Source organism: Acinonyx jubatus, chromosome C2, assembly GCF_027475565.1.
Source record: "Acinonyx jubatus isolate Ajub_Pintada_27869175 chromosome C2, VMU_Ajub_asm_v1.0, whole genome shotgun sequence".
Lineage (NCBI taxonomy): Eukaryota > Metazoa > Chordata > Mammalia > Carnivora > Felidae > Acinonyx > Acinonyx jubatus.
Genome location: NC_069384.1, coordinates 130,808,479 through 130,822,650, shown reverse-complemented (window position 1 = coordinate 130,822,650; position 14,172 = coordinate 130,808,479). Strand labels below are relative to the sequence as shown.

The 14,172-nt window shown below is 38.0% G+C and overlaps 2 protein-coding genes across 3 annotated transcripts in view; one reads left to right on the top strand and one right to left on the bottom strand.

Moving 5' to 3' along the window:
* Positions 1-14,172, bottom strand: part of BTD (biotinidase) — a 29,937-nt gene that overhangs the window by 14,900 nt on the left and 865 nt on the right. Inside the window, exon 2 of one of the 2 annotated variants that reach the window (XM_015068481.3) lies at positions 12,605-12,755. The exons of the other annotated variant lie outside the window; for it this stretch is intronic. Within the exon in view, the coding sequence (XP_014923967.1) occupies positions 12,605-12,615 (11 nt within the window). The 5' untranslated portion in view covers positions 12,616-12,755. The remainder of the gene's footprint in view (positions 1-12,604; positions 12,756-14,172) is intronic. 2 annotated transcript variants of the gene reach the window in all.
* The window catches only part of HACL1 (2-hydroxyacyl-CoA lyase 1), an 89,842-nt gene continuing 88,854 nt past the window's right edge, over positions 13,185-14,172 (top strand). Inside the window, exon 1 of the mRNA XM_027061874.2 lies at positions 13,185-13,438. The gene's annotated coding sequence lies outside the window, so the exon portion shown is untranslated. The remainder of the gene's footprint in view (positions 13,439-14,172) is intronic.

Below are 14,172 nucleotides of genomic sequence, written 5' to 3'. Positions count from 1 at the left end.
GACGCACAAAAAAGGAAAAATATTCCATGTTCATACATTGTAAGAACAAATATTGTTAAAAGGTTGATACTACCCAAAGTGGTCTACATATTCAATGCAGTCCCTATCAAAATAACACCAGCATTCTTCACAGAGCTCGAATGAACAATCTTAAAATTTGTATGGAACCAGAAAAGACCCTGAATAGCCAAAGCAATCTTGAAAAAGAAAACCAAAGCTGGAGGCATCACAATCCCGGACTTCAGGACGTACTACAAAGCTGTAATCATCAAGACAGTATGTCCTGGAACAAAAACAGACACTTATATCAATGGAATGGAATAGAGAACCAGAAATGGGCCCATAAACATATGGCCAACTAACCTTTGACAAAGCAGGAAAGAATGTTCAATGGAATAAAGACAGTCTCTTCAGCAAGTGGTGCTGGGAAAACTGGACAGCGACATGCAGAAAAATGAACCTGGACTGCTTTCTTACACTAGACACAAAAATAAATTCAAAATGGATGAAAGACCTAAATGTAAGACAGGAAGCCATCAAAATCCTCGAGGAGAAAGCAGGCAAAAACATCTCTGATTTTAGCCACAGCAACTTCTTACTCAACATGTCTCTGGAAGCAAGCGAAACAAAAGCAAAAATGAAAGGGTTTGTACCCAAAATCTATAAAGAACTTATCAAACTCAACACCCCAAAACCAAATAATACAGTGAAGAAATGGGCAAAAGACATGAATAGACACTTCTCCAAAGAAGACATCCAGGTGGCTAACAAACACATGAAAAAATGCTCAACATCACTCATCATCAGGGGAATACAAATCAAAACCACAATGAGATACCACCTCATACTCGTCAGAATGACTAAAATTAACAACTCAGGCAACAACAGAGGTTGGCGAGGATGTGGAGAAACTCGAACCCTCTTACACTGCTGGTGGGAACGCAAGCTGGTCCAGCCACTCCGGAAAACAGTATGGAGGTTCCTCAAAAAACTAAAAATAGAACTACCCTACGACCCAGCAATTGCACTACTAGGCATTGATCCACGGGATACAGGTGTGCTGTTTCGAAGGGACACATGCACCCCCATGTTTCTAGCAGCACTATCCACAATAGCCAAAGTATTGGAAAGAGCCCAAGTGTCCATTGATGGATGAATGGATAAAGAAGATGTGGTTTATATATACAAAGGAGTATTACTCGGCAATCAAAAAGAATGAAATCTTGCTATTTGCAACTGGATGGAACTAGAGCATATTACGCTAAGTAAAATTAGTCAGAGAGAGACAAATATCATATGACTTCACTCACATGTGGAATTTAAGAGACAAAACAGATGAACATAAGGGAAGGGAAGCAAAAATAATATAAAAACAGGGAGGGGGACAAAACATAAGAGACTCTATAAATACAGAGAACAAGTTGAGGGTTGCTGGAGGGTTGTGGCTGGGGGGATGGGCTAAATGGGCAAGAGACATTAAGGAGGACACTTATTGGGATGAACACTGGGTGTTATATGGAGGGAATGAATCACTGGATTCTACTCCTGAAATCATTGTTGCACTATATGCTAACTAGGATATAAATTAAAATAATAAATAAATTAAATAAATAGATGAATGAATGAATGAATGAATGAATGAATACGTAAATAAATAAGTAAGCACAGAGAAGGCTTCTTCCACTGCCAGTCAGTCTTCAGAGAAAAGAATGATGGGGTCACTTGCAGCCACTTTGCTTTTCTGGAATATTTATAGCTTCCAGTTAGGCTTTACCTTCTTCATCCTCTAAGAATGAATCATCAATTTCCCCAAAATGGGTCTCAGTGAATGTCAGCAAAGAATTATTTTTCAAAGTCTTTGGGAAATTTTTCCTTCATTTCTTTGTTGGACTACCTTCAACTAGAGGAACCACCTTCTAGATAATGAGGACCTGAAGGCTGGACATCCAGAAGTAATACAACCAGTGCAAGGAAAATATGATGTCCCAAAACCTCAGGTCAAATTTTTCAGGGAAGATGTGCTCAGAAATGAGGGCAATGTAAAGACTCTTTGTGATTAAAAAAAATTTTTTTTAGTGTTTATTTATTTTTGATAGAGAGGGAGAGAGAGAGCATGAGCAGAGGAGGGGCAGAGAGAGAGAGGGAGACAGAATCCGAAGCAGGCTCTGAAGCAGATGTGGGGCTCGAACCCATGAACTGCAAGATCATGACCTGAGCAGAAGTTGGATGCTTAACTGACTGAGCACTGAGGTGCCCCAAGACTCTTTGTGATTATTAAGTGTATGGACACAACATGTCTAAGGGTGGAGTGGGTGAAACATCACTGTAAGTCCATCACCCCTGTGCTCTTACCTACCAGTGTTCAGGAGTGAAAATCCAAATCACAGAACCACGACGATGGTGGAAATGCCCTGGATGCAGACAGTGAAGAACAATGGAATGGGCACCACAGCCAGGGAACCACACTCCCCAAGGCAAAAGAACAATCCTTAATAAAATGATCTGGAGGGGTGCTTCGGTGGCTCAGTCAATTAAGCAGCCGACTCTCGATTTCGGCTCAGGTTGTGATCTTACGGTTGGTGACTTCGAGCCCTGTGTTGGGCTCTGTACTGACACTGCAGAGTATTGCTTGGGATTCTCTCTCTCTGTCTCTCTCTGTCCCTCCCCTGCTTGTGCGCTCTCTCTCTCTCTCTCTCTCTCTCTCTCTCTCAAAATAAATATATAAACTTTAAAAACTCTGGAAACACTGAAAATAAATAACAGTAGGAAGTATGAAACAAACAACAAACAAAGCTAAAGTAAGACATAGCACTAAAGAAAACATGCTGAAGTCTACTTTTTCCTAAGGAGAAACCAGAAGTTATTACATCACGGGGAAGGCACAGTCAAGATCACCAAGAGAGAAACAGCACAAAGCAGGCAAACAGGTCCAAATGTGATCCGTTCTGAGTACCTATAGAGCATTCTCCTGACACAAACGTGGTGGGAACATGCAGGCGGCCCCACAGTATGGACAGGTGCTCACGGTATTCAGCTAGAGCACAGTACATAATCAAGAGTAACGGACTTTCCAGCCTATTCACTAAGTCGGTTGTCTTCTCCATCCACGGTATGGTAGAGGTGTAGAGAAATGGTTAGTATCTCCACCTTTGTCTCACTTCCTGGAGGCCCTGAGTAGTTCTGTTTGCTTCCGCTTTGATCAGATCAGTAGTTACTCGTGTGCCTTCTTCCCTCTGGTAAAGGTCCCAGCTCAGCCACAGCTGCATCTCCTCCAAGCTCAGGGCTCTTTGGGGTTGATGGAAGGGTGAAGTTGGATGGAGAGGTTTCTGACTCTGCCATGATAGTTGGTGCTACATTCCTGAGCACTGGGGACAAAGCAGAGGGGAACAGTCTAGCTCTTCTTAGGAAAGAGCTTACTCCTAAACTTGAAGGGGATCAAGACCCAGAGTCAGGATTTAACCCAAACTGATTTTGTGCAAAAGCCTATATTCTTTTTATGCCAATGCAACTCAAAACAATGGGGGGAAGCATGTGATTGAATAAGTGATATTGGGATGACTGACTTACAAACAATTTGGAATGAAGTTTATTTTTTATTTTTTTTAAATAGCCCCAACACGGGGCTTGAACTTATGACCCTGAGATCATGACCCTGAGATCACAACCTGAGCTGAGATCAAGAGTCGGGCACTTAACTGACTGAGACACCCACGCGTCCCTGGAATTAAGTTTAGACATCTTAGGCCATATACAAAAATAAACTCAAAATCAAGAGCTATTTGAATGATAGGAAAACTAGCATAAATTAGAATTTGCCATCAGATATTTGATGAAACCACTTTCTAAAACCTGAAGGCGTTTAAACAACAGAAGAAACAGACTGACAAATTAAAATTTACATGCAAAATATAAACATCAAGACAACAGTTATAAACAGGCAATGAACAAGAACAGATATAAATGAGAAGAAAACAATCATAAACAAACACTGAAAGATTCTGAACTTGGGGGCGCCTGGGTGGCTTGATTGGTTAAGCGTGTAACTCTTGACTTTGGAGATCCAGCTGAAGGTCAGACCCTGTGCTGACAGCCGGAGCCTGCTTCAGATTCTCTTTCTGCCCCTCCCCTCCCAAATAAATAAAATAAACATAAAAAAAAGACTTTGAATTTATGTACAAAATAGACATTAACTAGTATTAGTCCAAAGTATTAAATTTGTAAAAGAAGTAAGGTGAATTAGTAAAATGATAAAGAATAGCAATTTCTCACTGGGAAAAAAGTTTGACAATTTCTATTATGCATTATAGTCTACTTCTGGGACTTTATCCTAGGAAGTCATTCAAAACAAAAGTTAGTTGAAATGACAACATACCATGGAAGTAAAGAATACGGGCTTTTGAGTTTCAACATATGAGTTCAAATCCTGGCTACGATTTACTCACTATAGAACTTTGAGTAAATAAGTTATCTGTTAGTTAGAAATGTAAAGTGCTTAGTGTTCAAGAAGTGGAAGCCAGTTCAAACTGAAGAATAACTCCCAGCAGCTAAAAGTTGGAAACAAACAATATTCAATATGAAGAAAGGTATGAAAATTGATGTATATAAACCAGGTGGAATATTAAGCAAACACGGAAAAAACAGTTATGAAGACTCTAATGATGGGCCACATTTAAGATGTGCTAAATAAACATATAATAAATATCTTTCTGTATTTACAACGATAATAGCTAAGTAAAACATGTATACATGTGATCAAAGACTAGAAGAGAATGTGAATTAATGAAAACATGGTAGGTCATCTTACGGGGATTTAAAATATTTTCTTAAATGTTACCCTGTTTTTCTAATAAATGAAAAACGTAAGGGAAAAAAAAACAGCTGAGACTTCTGGCTTACAGTCTGGCATATAAGGAGCTTGGAAGGAGCCATTCTATTGTTTACAAGGAAAAACCTAAAAGATCTGAAAACCAACAACTCTTCGTAATTGTTTCAGAGAACTGAGGTCACGGGGCAAACCGTTGCCTCCAAAATTAGAGAGACAGACAGGTGGATACAGAGAAGCACAGAAACCTCCGTGGGAGCCAGTACTAGCACAGGAAAACTTCAACTGCAACGGACAAATTTTGGAGGCTCAGGGCAGGTAAGTCAGAGTTAAAAACTTCCGGCTTGGGGGGCAGGGTACCCACACTTTTGTGAGTTTTGCCTCCAAGAGCTCTACCAGGTTGTCCCAGTGAACACTGGGAAAAATCATGTTTCTGGCAGGGAGAAGGGGAAAACAGAGCATTCTGTTCTTCAGGGGGACTGCCCTCAAGAGAACCGAGCTAACCAATTAAGGTTTTATCAGAGCCTGACTGACCTGGAGGAAGGGGAAATACCCACCTCCAGCCCCATCTCACCATCCGGTGAACTTGTGAAGTTCACAGTACAAGGCACGGGCTCACTGCAAGACAGTGCGAATTCCATACCCAATTCCACTCTGCTGCAGACTGGAAGAACCACCCCAAAGCCCTGCCCCTTGACTTCATTTAAATTGCTTTGGCCCCCAGCTACAAGGAAGGCTGGGAAGAGTGCTGCATTACCATCTTGAATAAAATGAAGATTTTGCCAGATAAAATATAGGAAGCCAAGTTAAGCTTGACTTTTGGATAAACAAGTGTATTGGGACATACTTGTACTAAAAAATTATTCATTGTTTATCTGAAAGTCAGATTTAACTGGGAGTCCTGGGTGCCCTGTTTTGTTTTTCTAAATCTGGCAACTCTACCCATAAGTGATCAACTAACCACTACCATGGCTTTTATGCTTATCACTTCTTTTAAAAGAAAAAAAAAGCTTTATGACCCAATGTGCATTCCTAGACATTATAGTTTAGTCTTCCTAATTTAAAAACACTGATATATTGAGGTGCCTGACTGGCTCAGTCAGAACAGCATGAAACTCTTGATCTCGGGGTCGTGAGTTCAAGCCCCATGTTGGGTGTAGAGATTACTAAAAAAGTAAATTAAAAAAAAATTAAAACATTGATATAGGCTTTAAATCTCTTTTAATCTAGAACTTCCTTTTTCGTCCCTTTTATTTCCATAAAACAAACTTGTTGAAGAAGCCTGTAGATTAGACCTGTAGATTTTCCAACAGAATGGGTTGTATTATTGCAAATGCATGGTGAGGTTCAAACTTTTCCTCTTTCTTTGCTATTTCTTGCCAATTGGCAGCTGGATCCAAGACTGGATCAGACTCAGTGTCCATCCTTTTGGCAAGGCTATGGGTGGCAGTGTGTATTTTCATCACGAGGCACGTGTCTAACTCTCTTCTCATAATCTTAGCACAAAACATTGATACTTAATGCCTTTATATGTTCATTGGGGATTGCAAAGTGCTAGCTTTCTAATTCCATCATTTTATTTATTAATTGGAATACTTTTTATAAAAAGACATTCTATTTTATCTGCTATTTGGTTATCTAGTGGTACAGTGCATATAGAAAAGGCAGGATAAATGCTAGATTCTCTCTTCCATTCTTTTTAAAATCAGTTTTCAAGATAATGAATTGGTTCTCTATTATTCTCTGAAGTTGGCCAATTTTTTAAAATATCATTTATGGGTAGCTCAGTTGGTGGAGCATGCAACTCTTGATTTCAGGGTTGTAAGCTTGAGCTCCATGTTGGGTGAGGAGATTACTTAAAAATTAAAAAAAAATCTTTAAAAAATATCATTTATGAACTCATATATTTAAACATATTTTATGAGTTTCTCTCCATCTCAATTATTATCATTATTGAAACTCAAAGTATCCCATCCTTGGCCAATGGCAGCCTCTTCAAGTTAGCTATGGATTCTTCTTGATCTTACCCTAGTAGTTTCTAATAGCTTCTCTGCAATCTGACATTAAACTATGTCCCAAGCTTCTCTTGCACATTCCTTGGCTCAGGTCTAGAAGTAGCCATTTCTCCAGAGAGCCTGGGTACAAAATTTATTCTCTGAAAAGACTAATGAAATTAAGCAAATCTCCATCAAGATTGATCAGGTACAAAAATAATAAACAGGCACATAAACATAAAGAAAAAATTAAAAGGGAACATAACAAAGATTTAGAATTGATTATCTGTTACTCTGGAACAAATGTATGTTGAATGGATACGTGGATGACACACGTAACTTTCTAGGAAAATAAAATTTACCAAAACTAAGTCCAAAAAAGAAAAAAACTAAGCAGACCAATTATCCAAGAAAAATTAAATTATCAAAGGCTCCTCCCCAGAAGCACCAATCTTGTTCTACTGTTTAGGGGAATTCTCCCAAACATTCAAGGAAAAGATACATACTGTATTTTTTTTATATGAAGATATTTACACCTATGTATTTTATACAAACTGTCCCAAAACTTTTAAAAAAGATGGTATAACCTTGATACCCACACTAGATAAGGATAGTTCAAGAAATGAAATAATGGTTGACTCTCACTCTTAAACACAAATGTAGAAAGTCTAAATAAAAATAATAGCAAACTGAATTATGCAATGTATAAGAAGAAAATCATCATCATGACCAAACGAGGTTTATCACAAGAATGATAAAGCATTTAATATGAAAAAGTATATCAACTTAATTCACTGTATTAACAGGTTAAATGAAATAAAAATGCCACTTATCAGTGCTTCTTATCTATATTGTACTGGAGGTCTTAGGTAGTGCATTAAGCTAAGAAAAAGAAATAGAAAAGATAAAAGACCAAGAAAAGAAAAAACAAACTTTCATTGATTCTATGATTATCTACAAAGAAATCCAAGAGAATCCATAAACAAATTATTATAATTAATATGAAAGTATAGTAAAATAGTTAATTTAAGACCAACATACGAAAATTAATTGCATTCTAATACAGTGGCCCCCTAAAACTAGAAAATGCAAAAAAATCAATAAAAAGTTAGGTGCTTAGGAATAAATATAGCAAGTATAATGAAATATTTTTATTGAAAGATATTAAAGAAGAATAAAATAAATGGAGAGATATGCTTATGGCAAAAAGACTCAATAATATAAAGACATTGTTGCATCCAAATTAATCTATAAATTCAATATAATTCCAATTGAAATTCTAATGAGTGTTAAACTGGAATGTGATAAACTGATTCTATAATAATAGAAAAAGACCATGAATAGATCTGGTAGGCAGAATAACGGCCCTTTAAAGACATTCTAATCCCCAGAACCTGTGAGTATGTTGGGTTACATGGCAAAAGGGAATTAAAGTTGCTAAAGATGCTAAAGTTGCCTGGGTGGCTCGGTTGGTTAAGCATCCAACTCTTGATTTTGGCTCAGGTCATGATCCCAGCATCATGGGATTGAGCCCACATTAGGCTCCATGCTGAGTGTGAAGCCTGCTTCACACATATACACACATATATACATATACACACATATATACACACACACACATATATATATATACACACATATATACATATATACATATATATATATATACATATATACATATATATACATACACATATATATACATATACATATATATACATATATATATTATATATGTGTGTATATGTATTTTTAAAGGTTGCTAAAGAGCTGACTGTAAAATAGACATTATCCTGGATTATGTAGGTAGGCTCAATGCAATCACCAGTGCCTTTATGAGTGAAAGTAGAAGAGGGAGAACCAGAGGGATGGTAGCATGAGAAGGTTTAGGCCTGATATTGTTCACATTGCCAAGAATGTGGGAAGACTCTAGAAGCTAGAAGGAGTCTCTTTTAAGGCCTCCACAAAGGAACGCAGTCCTGCCAGCATTTTGATATTATCCCAGGGAGACCCATTTCAGACTTCTGAACTATAGAGCTATAAGATAATGCATTTATGTTGTTTTTAAGCCACCAAATTTGTGGTAATCTGTTATAGCAGCAATAGGACATTATAGCAACTGACAAGGTGTTTTCAAAAGAACAAAATAGAAGGACTTCCCTACCAACATAAGACTTATTTCAAAAAAATTAAGAAAGAGCAGAGTACAGAGACAGACCACATACATATATGGAAACTTGATATATAACAGAGATGACACTATGGATCATTGGGATAAGAATGAACTATACCATAAACGGAAAATGGATATTTTGGGAAACTGACTAGCAAAAATGGCTAGCAATGATTCCTCTCTCCATATTCATGTTTCTTTATCATGTCACTTTTAATGCCATCTTAGTCAGAGTCTGAACTCGGCCATGTAACTTGCTTTAGCTGACAGGATGTTAGCAACCATGATATACAAAGGTTCCACAGTGGGGTTTGTCCCCTTTTGCAATCTGCTGCCACCATCTGAAGAAGCCCAGGGACACCTGTTGAATGATGAGAGATAACTGGTTCAGTAGCAATATACCTGCCACCCCAGTGGGTAACCAGTCAGCTTCCAGTGGCAGAGTGACCTAGCAACTGACCACGGGCACATGAAGGAGCCCAGCTGAGTCCAGCCTCACAAGACTATAAATTAAATAAATGGTCGTTGTTTTAAGTCACTGAGTTTTAGAGTGATTAATTACACAGCAAATCTAATTGATATAGATATTATGTGGAAAAAACCCCTTGGAATGATACCTTCCATCACATGTAGAAATCAATTCCAGGTAGGCTAAACTTTTTGATGAAAATATAGAAAAATAAATCTCATCCCAGGTTAAGGAATATTTTCTCAAGAGACAAAGAGTATAAAACAGAAAGGAAAAGAATTGTCAAATGTGACCACACCCCAAAACCCCACAACTTTGCACCTCAAAAGTAACTATAAACAAAGTTAAAAGACAAAGCATAAGCATTCAGAATATATAAAGAATATCTACAAATAAATAAGAAAAAGATAAACAATCCATAAAGAAATGGGCAAAAGATATAAAAGAGGCAATTGACAGAATAAGAAAACCCAGATGGCATATCTATACCTGTATCTTCATTAGTAGTCAGGGAAATGCAAATGAGAAGCCATTTCACATTCACGTAGATTGGCAAAAATTTAAAATTTCATGATTGAGAATGTGGAGAAAGGGGAGCTCTTATAAACAGAATGTGGGAATATCAATTGGTACAGTAACTTTGGAGACCAATTTGGCAATATCTAGTAACACTGATGTGACCCGCCCCTAGCCACATATACATAAAAACTCACACAGGCACACCAGGGGACATGCAAAAATGTTTAGAGAAATTTGTTTGTAACAATGAAAAGTTAAAGATAACCTAAATGTCCATCCAGTAAAGAATGGATAATGTGAGGGGTGCCTGGGTGGCTCAGTCGTTTAAATGTTCAACTTTGGCTCAGGTCATGGTCTCATGGTTCCTGAGTTTGAGTCCCACATCGAGCTCTGTGCTCAGAGCCTGGAGCCTGCTTCAGATTCTGTGCCTCCCTCTCTCTCTCTGCCCCTCCCCCGCTCATGCTCTGTCTCTCTCTGTCTCAAAAGTAAATAAAAACATTAAAAAACTTAAAAAAAAAAGAGAATGGCTAATGTGGGAATTATAAACACCAAATTCAAGATAGTGGTTACCTCTATGGCACAGGGGGTGGAAAATGCACTGGGGAAGGGATCCATAGGGAGCTTCACTGTATTTTTAATGAATTTCTTGAGCTCGGGGCTGGGTACATGTGTATGAATCCATCTCTGTTCCCATTCATGGGTTTGAAAGATGCCATAAATGTCAAATATAAACAAACTTTAAAGTGAATAAAACAATATGTCACAGGTAAGCTCTGAAGGGGAACTCAAAGGTTATGACACAGAAGGAAGTTCAAGGGCCTAAACTCTTAATCAGGAAGATGTCCCTCACCTGGGATTACACCCCAGCAGTTCCATTCAGAACCCCGGGAATCATTCAGAGATTCTGCCCCAGAGTGGATTCTTTGTTTTGCTCACATGAGGAACAGATTAAAAGCAAAACAAAACAATAAGGTACACTTTTAAAAGCTAAGGAAAGGGACTGTAATGAAGGCTAATGGCAAAACAGAAGAAACAAATGAAAACAGAAGCATTGAACTATTGCTACCACTTTTCATAAGTGATAGCTGTCCCCCACCCCACCCCCACCATGGGCCACCCCCAAGTGTGGGGTTCTATCATACTGAGAAATATTGGATTACGGTTTCTAAGCCACTTGAGATAAATCTCTTACATCCTCATAGCATGACACACAGTTGTCACCATTTTCTGGTGCGCTTTACATAAAGTAACATGTTTATTAGTGATTTAACGATTGCTGAAGTCAAACCACCCCAAATTTAAATTGAAAAAAAAACAAACAAACAACCATACACACAATGGACGAAGACACAGCAATAAGAGGGACACAATGTTTCTTCAGTTTCTGCCCAACTGCGTTTCCCACTCCAGGTCTGGGTCTAGCTGGCATTCAAATGTAGAGAAAAGGTGCTTGTGTGTCCTAGCCAAGGGCAGAAATCCAACCTTTCTCTAGGTCACAGACAACTGGAAAAAAAACCCAGTACCCGTCCCCGAGTACCCGTCTCCCAGTAATAGGCATTAAACCTGTCCCAGACACCTCAATAATAAAACTGCTTTTCACTGGTTTTGCTTCAAGCCTATTTCTGAGCTTTGGTACTTTGCAGTCCGTCAATTTAATGAGAAGCAAAGATCAACTTAACCTATTTTATTCAAAGAACATTTTATTTTATATTTTATTTTCTGCTCTAATTATGTTCACACATTTTTTTTATAGCACATTTCTTGCTGTATGGTTTTCAGTGTTGGTTTTAAAAAGAATATTCTACATAGATATCCTTTTTTCTTTTTGTTATTGTTGCTTGCTCTTTGTTTTTAAGGTACTTAGTTTCAGCTTTCTTTTATTTCAGCCAATTTTCTTTTCTTTTCAGCCATTCTATAATATATCACAAATAACCCTAATTCATTTCTTCACTTGATAACCAAACACTTCACATCTTGACAACATAGGTTTGTGAGACAATTTCTTATAGGTTCAGCTGGTGTTTTGCTTTTTAAATAATCACAAGGATTTTTAGTGTCTTTGTTTACTGAAATTAAAACATACTATCATAATTTGGGGGCCTGAGGAGTTACTATTACTTTTAGAAACTGCCTTTAGAGAATATATTTTCTCTAGGCACTATATTTGCAACTCTTAATAAGTTACCTGGTTGCCTGGATATTCTCTTTACCCAGATGAACTTGGGCATAGACACTTTGATGACCACCTCTGCTCTTTGTTTGTTTGTTTATTATTTTATTTCTTTAAGTAGCCTTCACACCCAGCACGAAGCCCAATGTGGGGCTTGAACTCATGACCATGAGATCAAGACCTGAGCTGAGATCAAGAGTCAGACACTTAACCAACTGAGGCACCCAGTCATCCCAGCTCTGTGCTTTAGAGAGCATATTATCATTGTGTTAGCCTTTTCTTAAAAAACAAACAAACAAACAAACAAACAAAAAACAACTCAGACTTATTCCTCCTTTGACCTCATTCCATGGATAAAGAAACAAAACCAAACAAAAAAATTCCAATGAAACATGCACCAAATAAAATTCCATGCCTACCACCAATCAAAGTAATAAAGAATGTGGTTAATGCTTACAAAGTTTGCATGGAAGGGCCTGGATAAATCACAGCAGAATCCTGTAATCACAATTGGATGGAAAGGAGTTGCTCTCAGGGCTTGCTAATCCTGGGGACAAGGATCACTTCTGCTGAATCATCCGACCAAGTACACAGTGGAACGTTGTACCCTGAACCAAAGATACAAAGGTGAAAGCAAGTTTAAATAGTCTCATTGACTTTTTCCCTTGCTAAAGGCCAGAATCCAGTCAGTTGAGAATTTATCCTTTTTGTAAAACCCATTAATCTAAATTCAGGGGACTTGTTCCAATTCATGGCACAGTTTTCACCACACTTTATGTGGAGTCATTTTGTCCATGATTGTTTTGACACAGAAGTAGACACAAGGTCCCATGAATGGACTAAGGATCTACACGGTCTGTGCTGCCAATGTCAAACAAGTAGCCTTGAACCTGTAAATCCAAACGAATCAACAGTATTACTTTGGTAACAGGCAGTCACACATTTCATTGTTAACTAATGCCTCAACCATGAATACAGAGCTAGGGGTTCCCAAGTCAGGCTGCAAATCAAAATTAGGTAGCAGCTTTAAAAAATATATAGGTGCCTAACTTGTCCTAACTCACTGATTCAGAAGATGTGGTGTAGGGCCTAAGCAACTGCATTTTTAAAAAGCTTTCCAAGTGATTCTGATACAATGGTAGTACAGACTCTCACATAGGTGTTGATATAAACAATACTACCTGATAGAGGAGGTCCATGCTTCTCAGAGACGGGAGACAAAGAACAGGACTATTCAAAGCCACACAAAGAACATTTTGCATCTTTCTGGAACATCAATTTCACTTGACTGGTAAGCTTAAAATGTCATTTTTATTTTGGGTGGCAATTACATAGGTATAGCCAATTATCAAAACTTCTTTATGACCTGTACATTTAATTGCATGTTTATTTTACCTCATAAAAAGATAATATTTATATTAAAATATGGATACATTTTGGAGTGGAAATGCAACACCTGCATTTATATTTTAGAGGAACTCTGAGACATCAAAGAAATCTCCCACTTTGATCGGCTACCTTAGGCTAGGTCCCCTATCCAGGGAGGTAACTATTTCACTCTCTTGTCTTTAGAGTGGGAGGTTAGGGCTTGAACCGCCAAAAAGAAGACCTTTTGGAAGGGCCCATGACTACAGTTGGAAAATCTCTGGATTTAGAAATCCTTTCACTTCCAGTGCTTTTCATTCATTCCTCTACCCATGATCCACTCCCTTCTCCTCTACCTTCCACATATTACTTGCCTTTTTGCTTTGAAACACTCCAAATCCTCAAAAATTTAAAGTTCCACTCTTTGTTATGGAGATTTTATTACTGAACCGGTGGTTTCAGGACCTGGACGGAGACCACACCCTCAGAAATTGCACTACAAACATCTTTTTCGCTCAAAACTGCGTTTTAAAAGGTTATCAAGCTACAGGGACTGGTGGTAGACAGGGACTAAATCTAAAAATTATGAAAACCCACATTTCCTGATTTTGGAAAGACAAGAATGGAGAGTGGAGAGGAAGAGTGGGCTAGTCGCAAGGG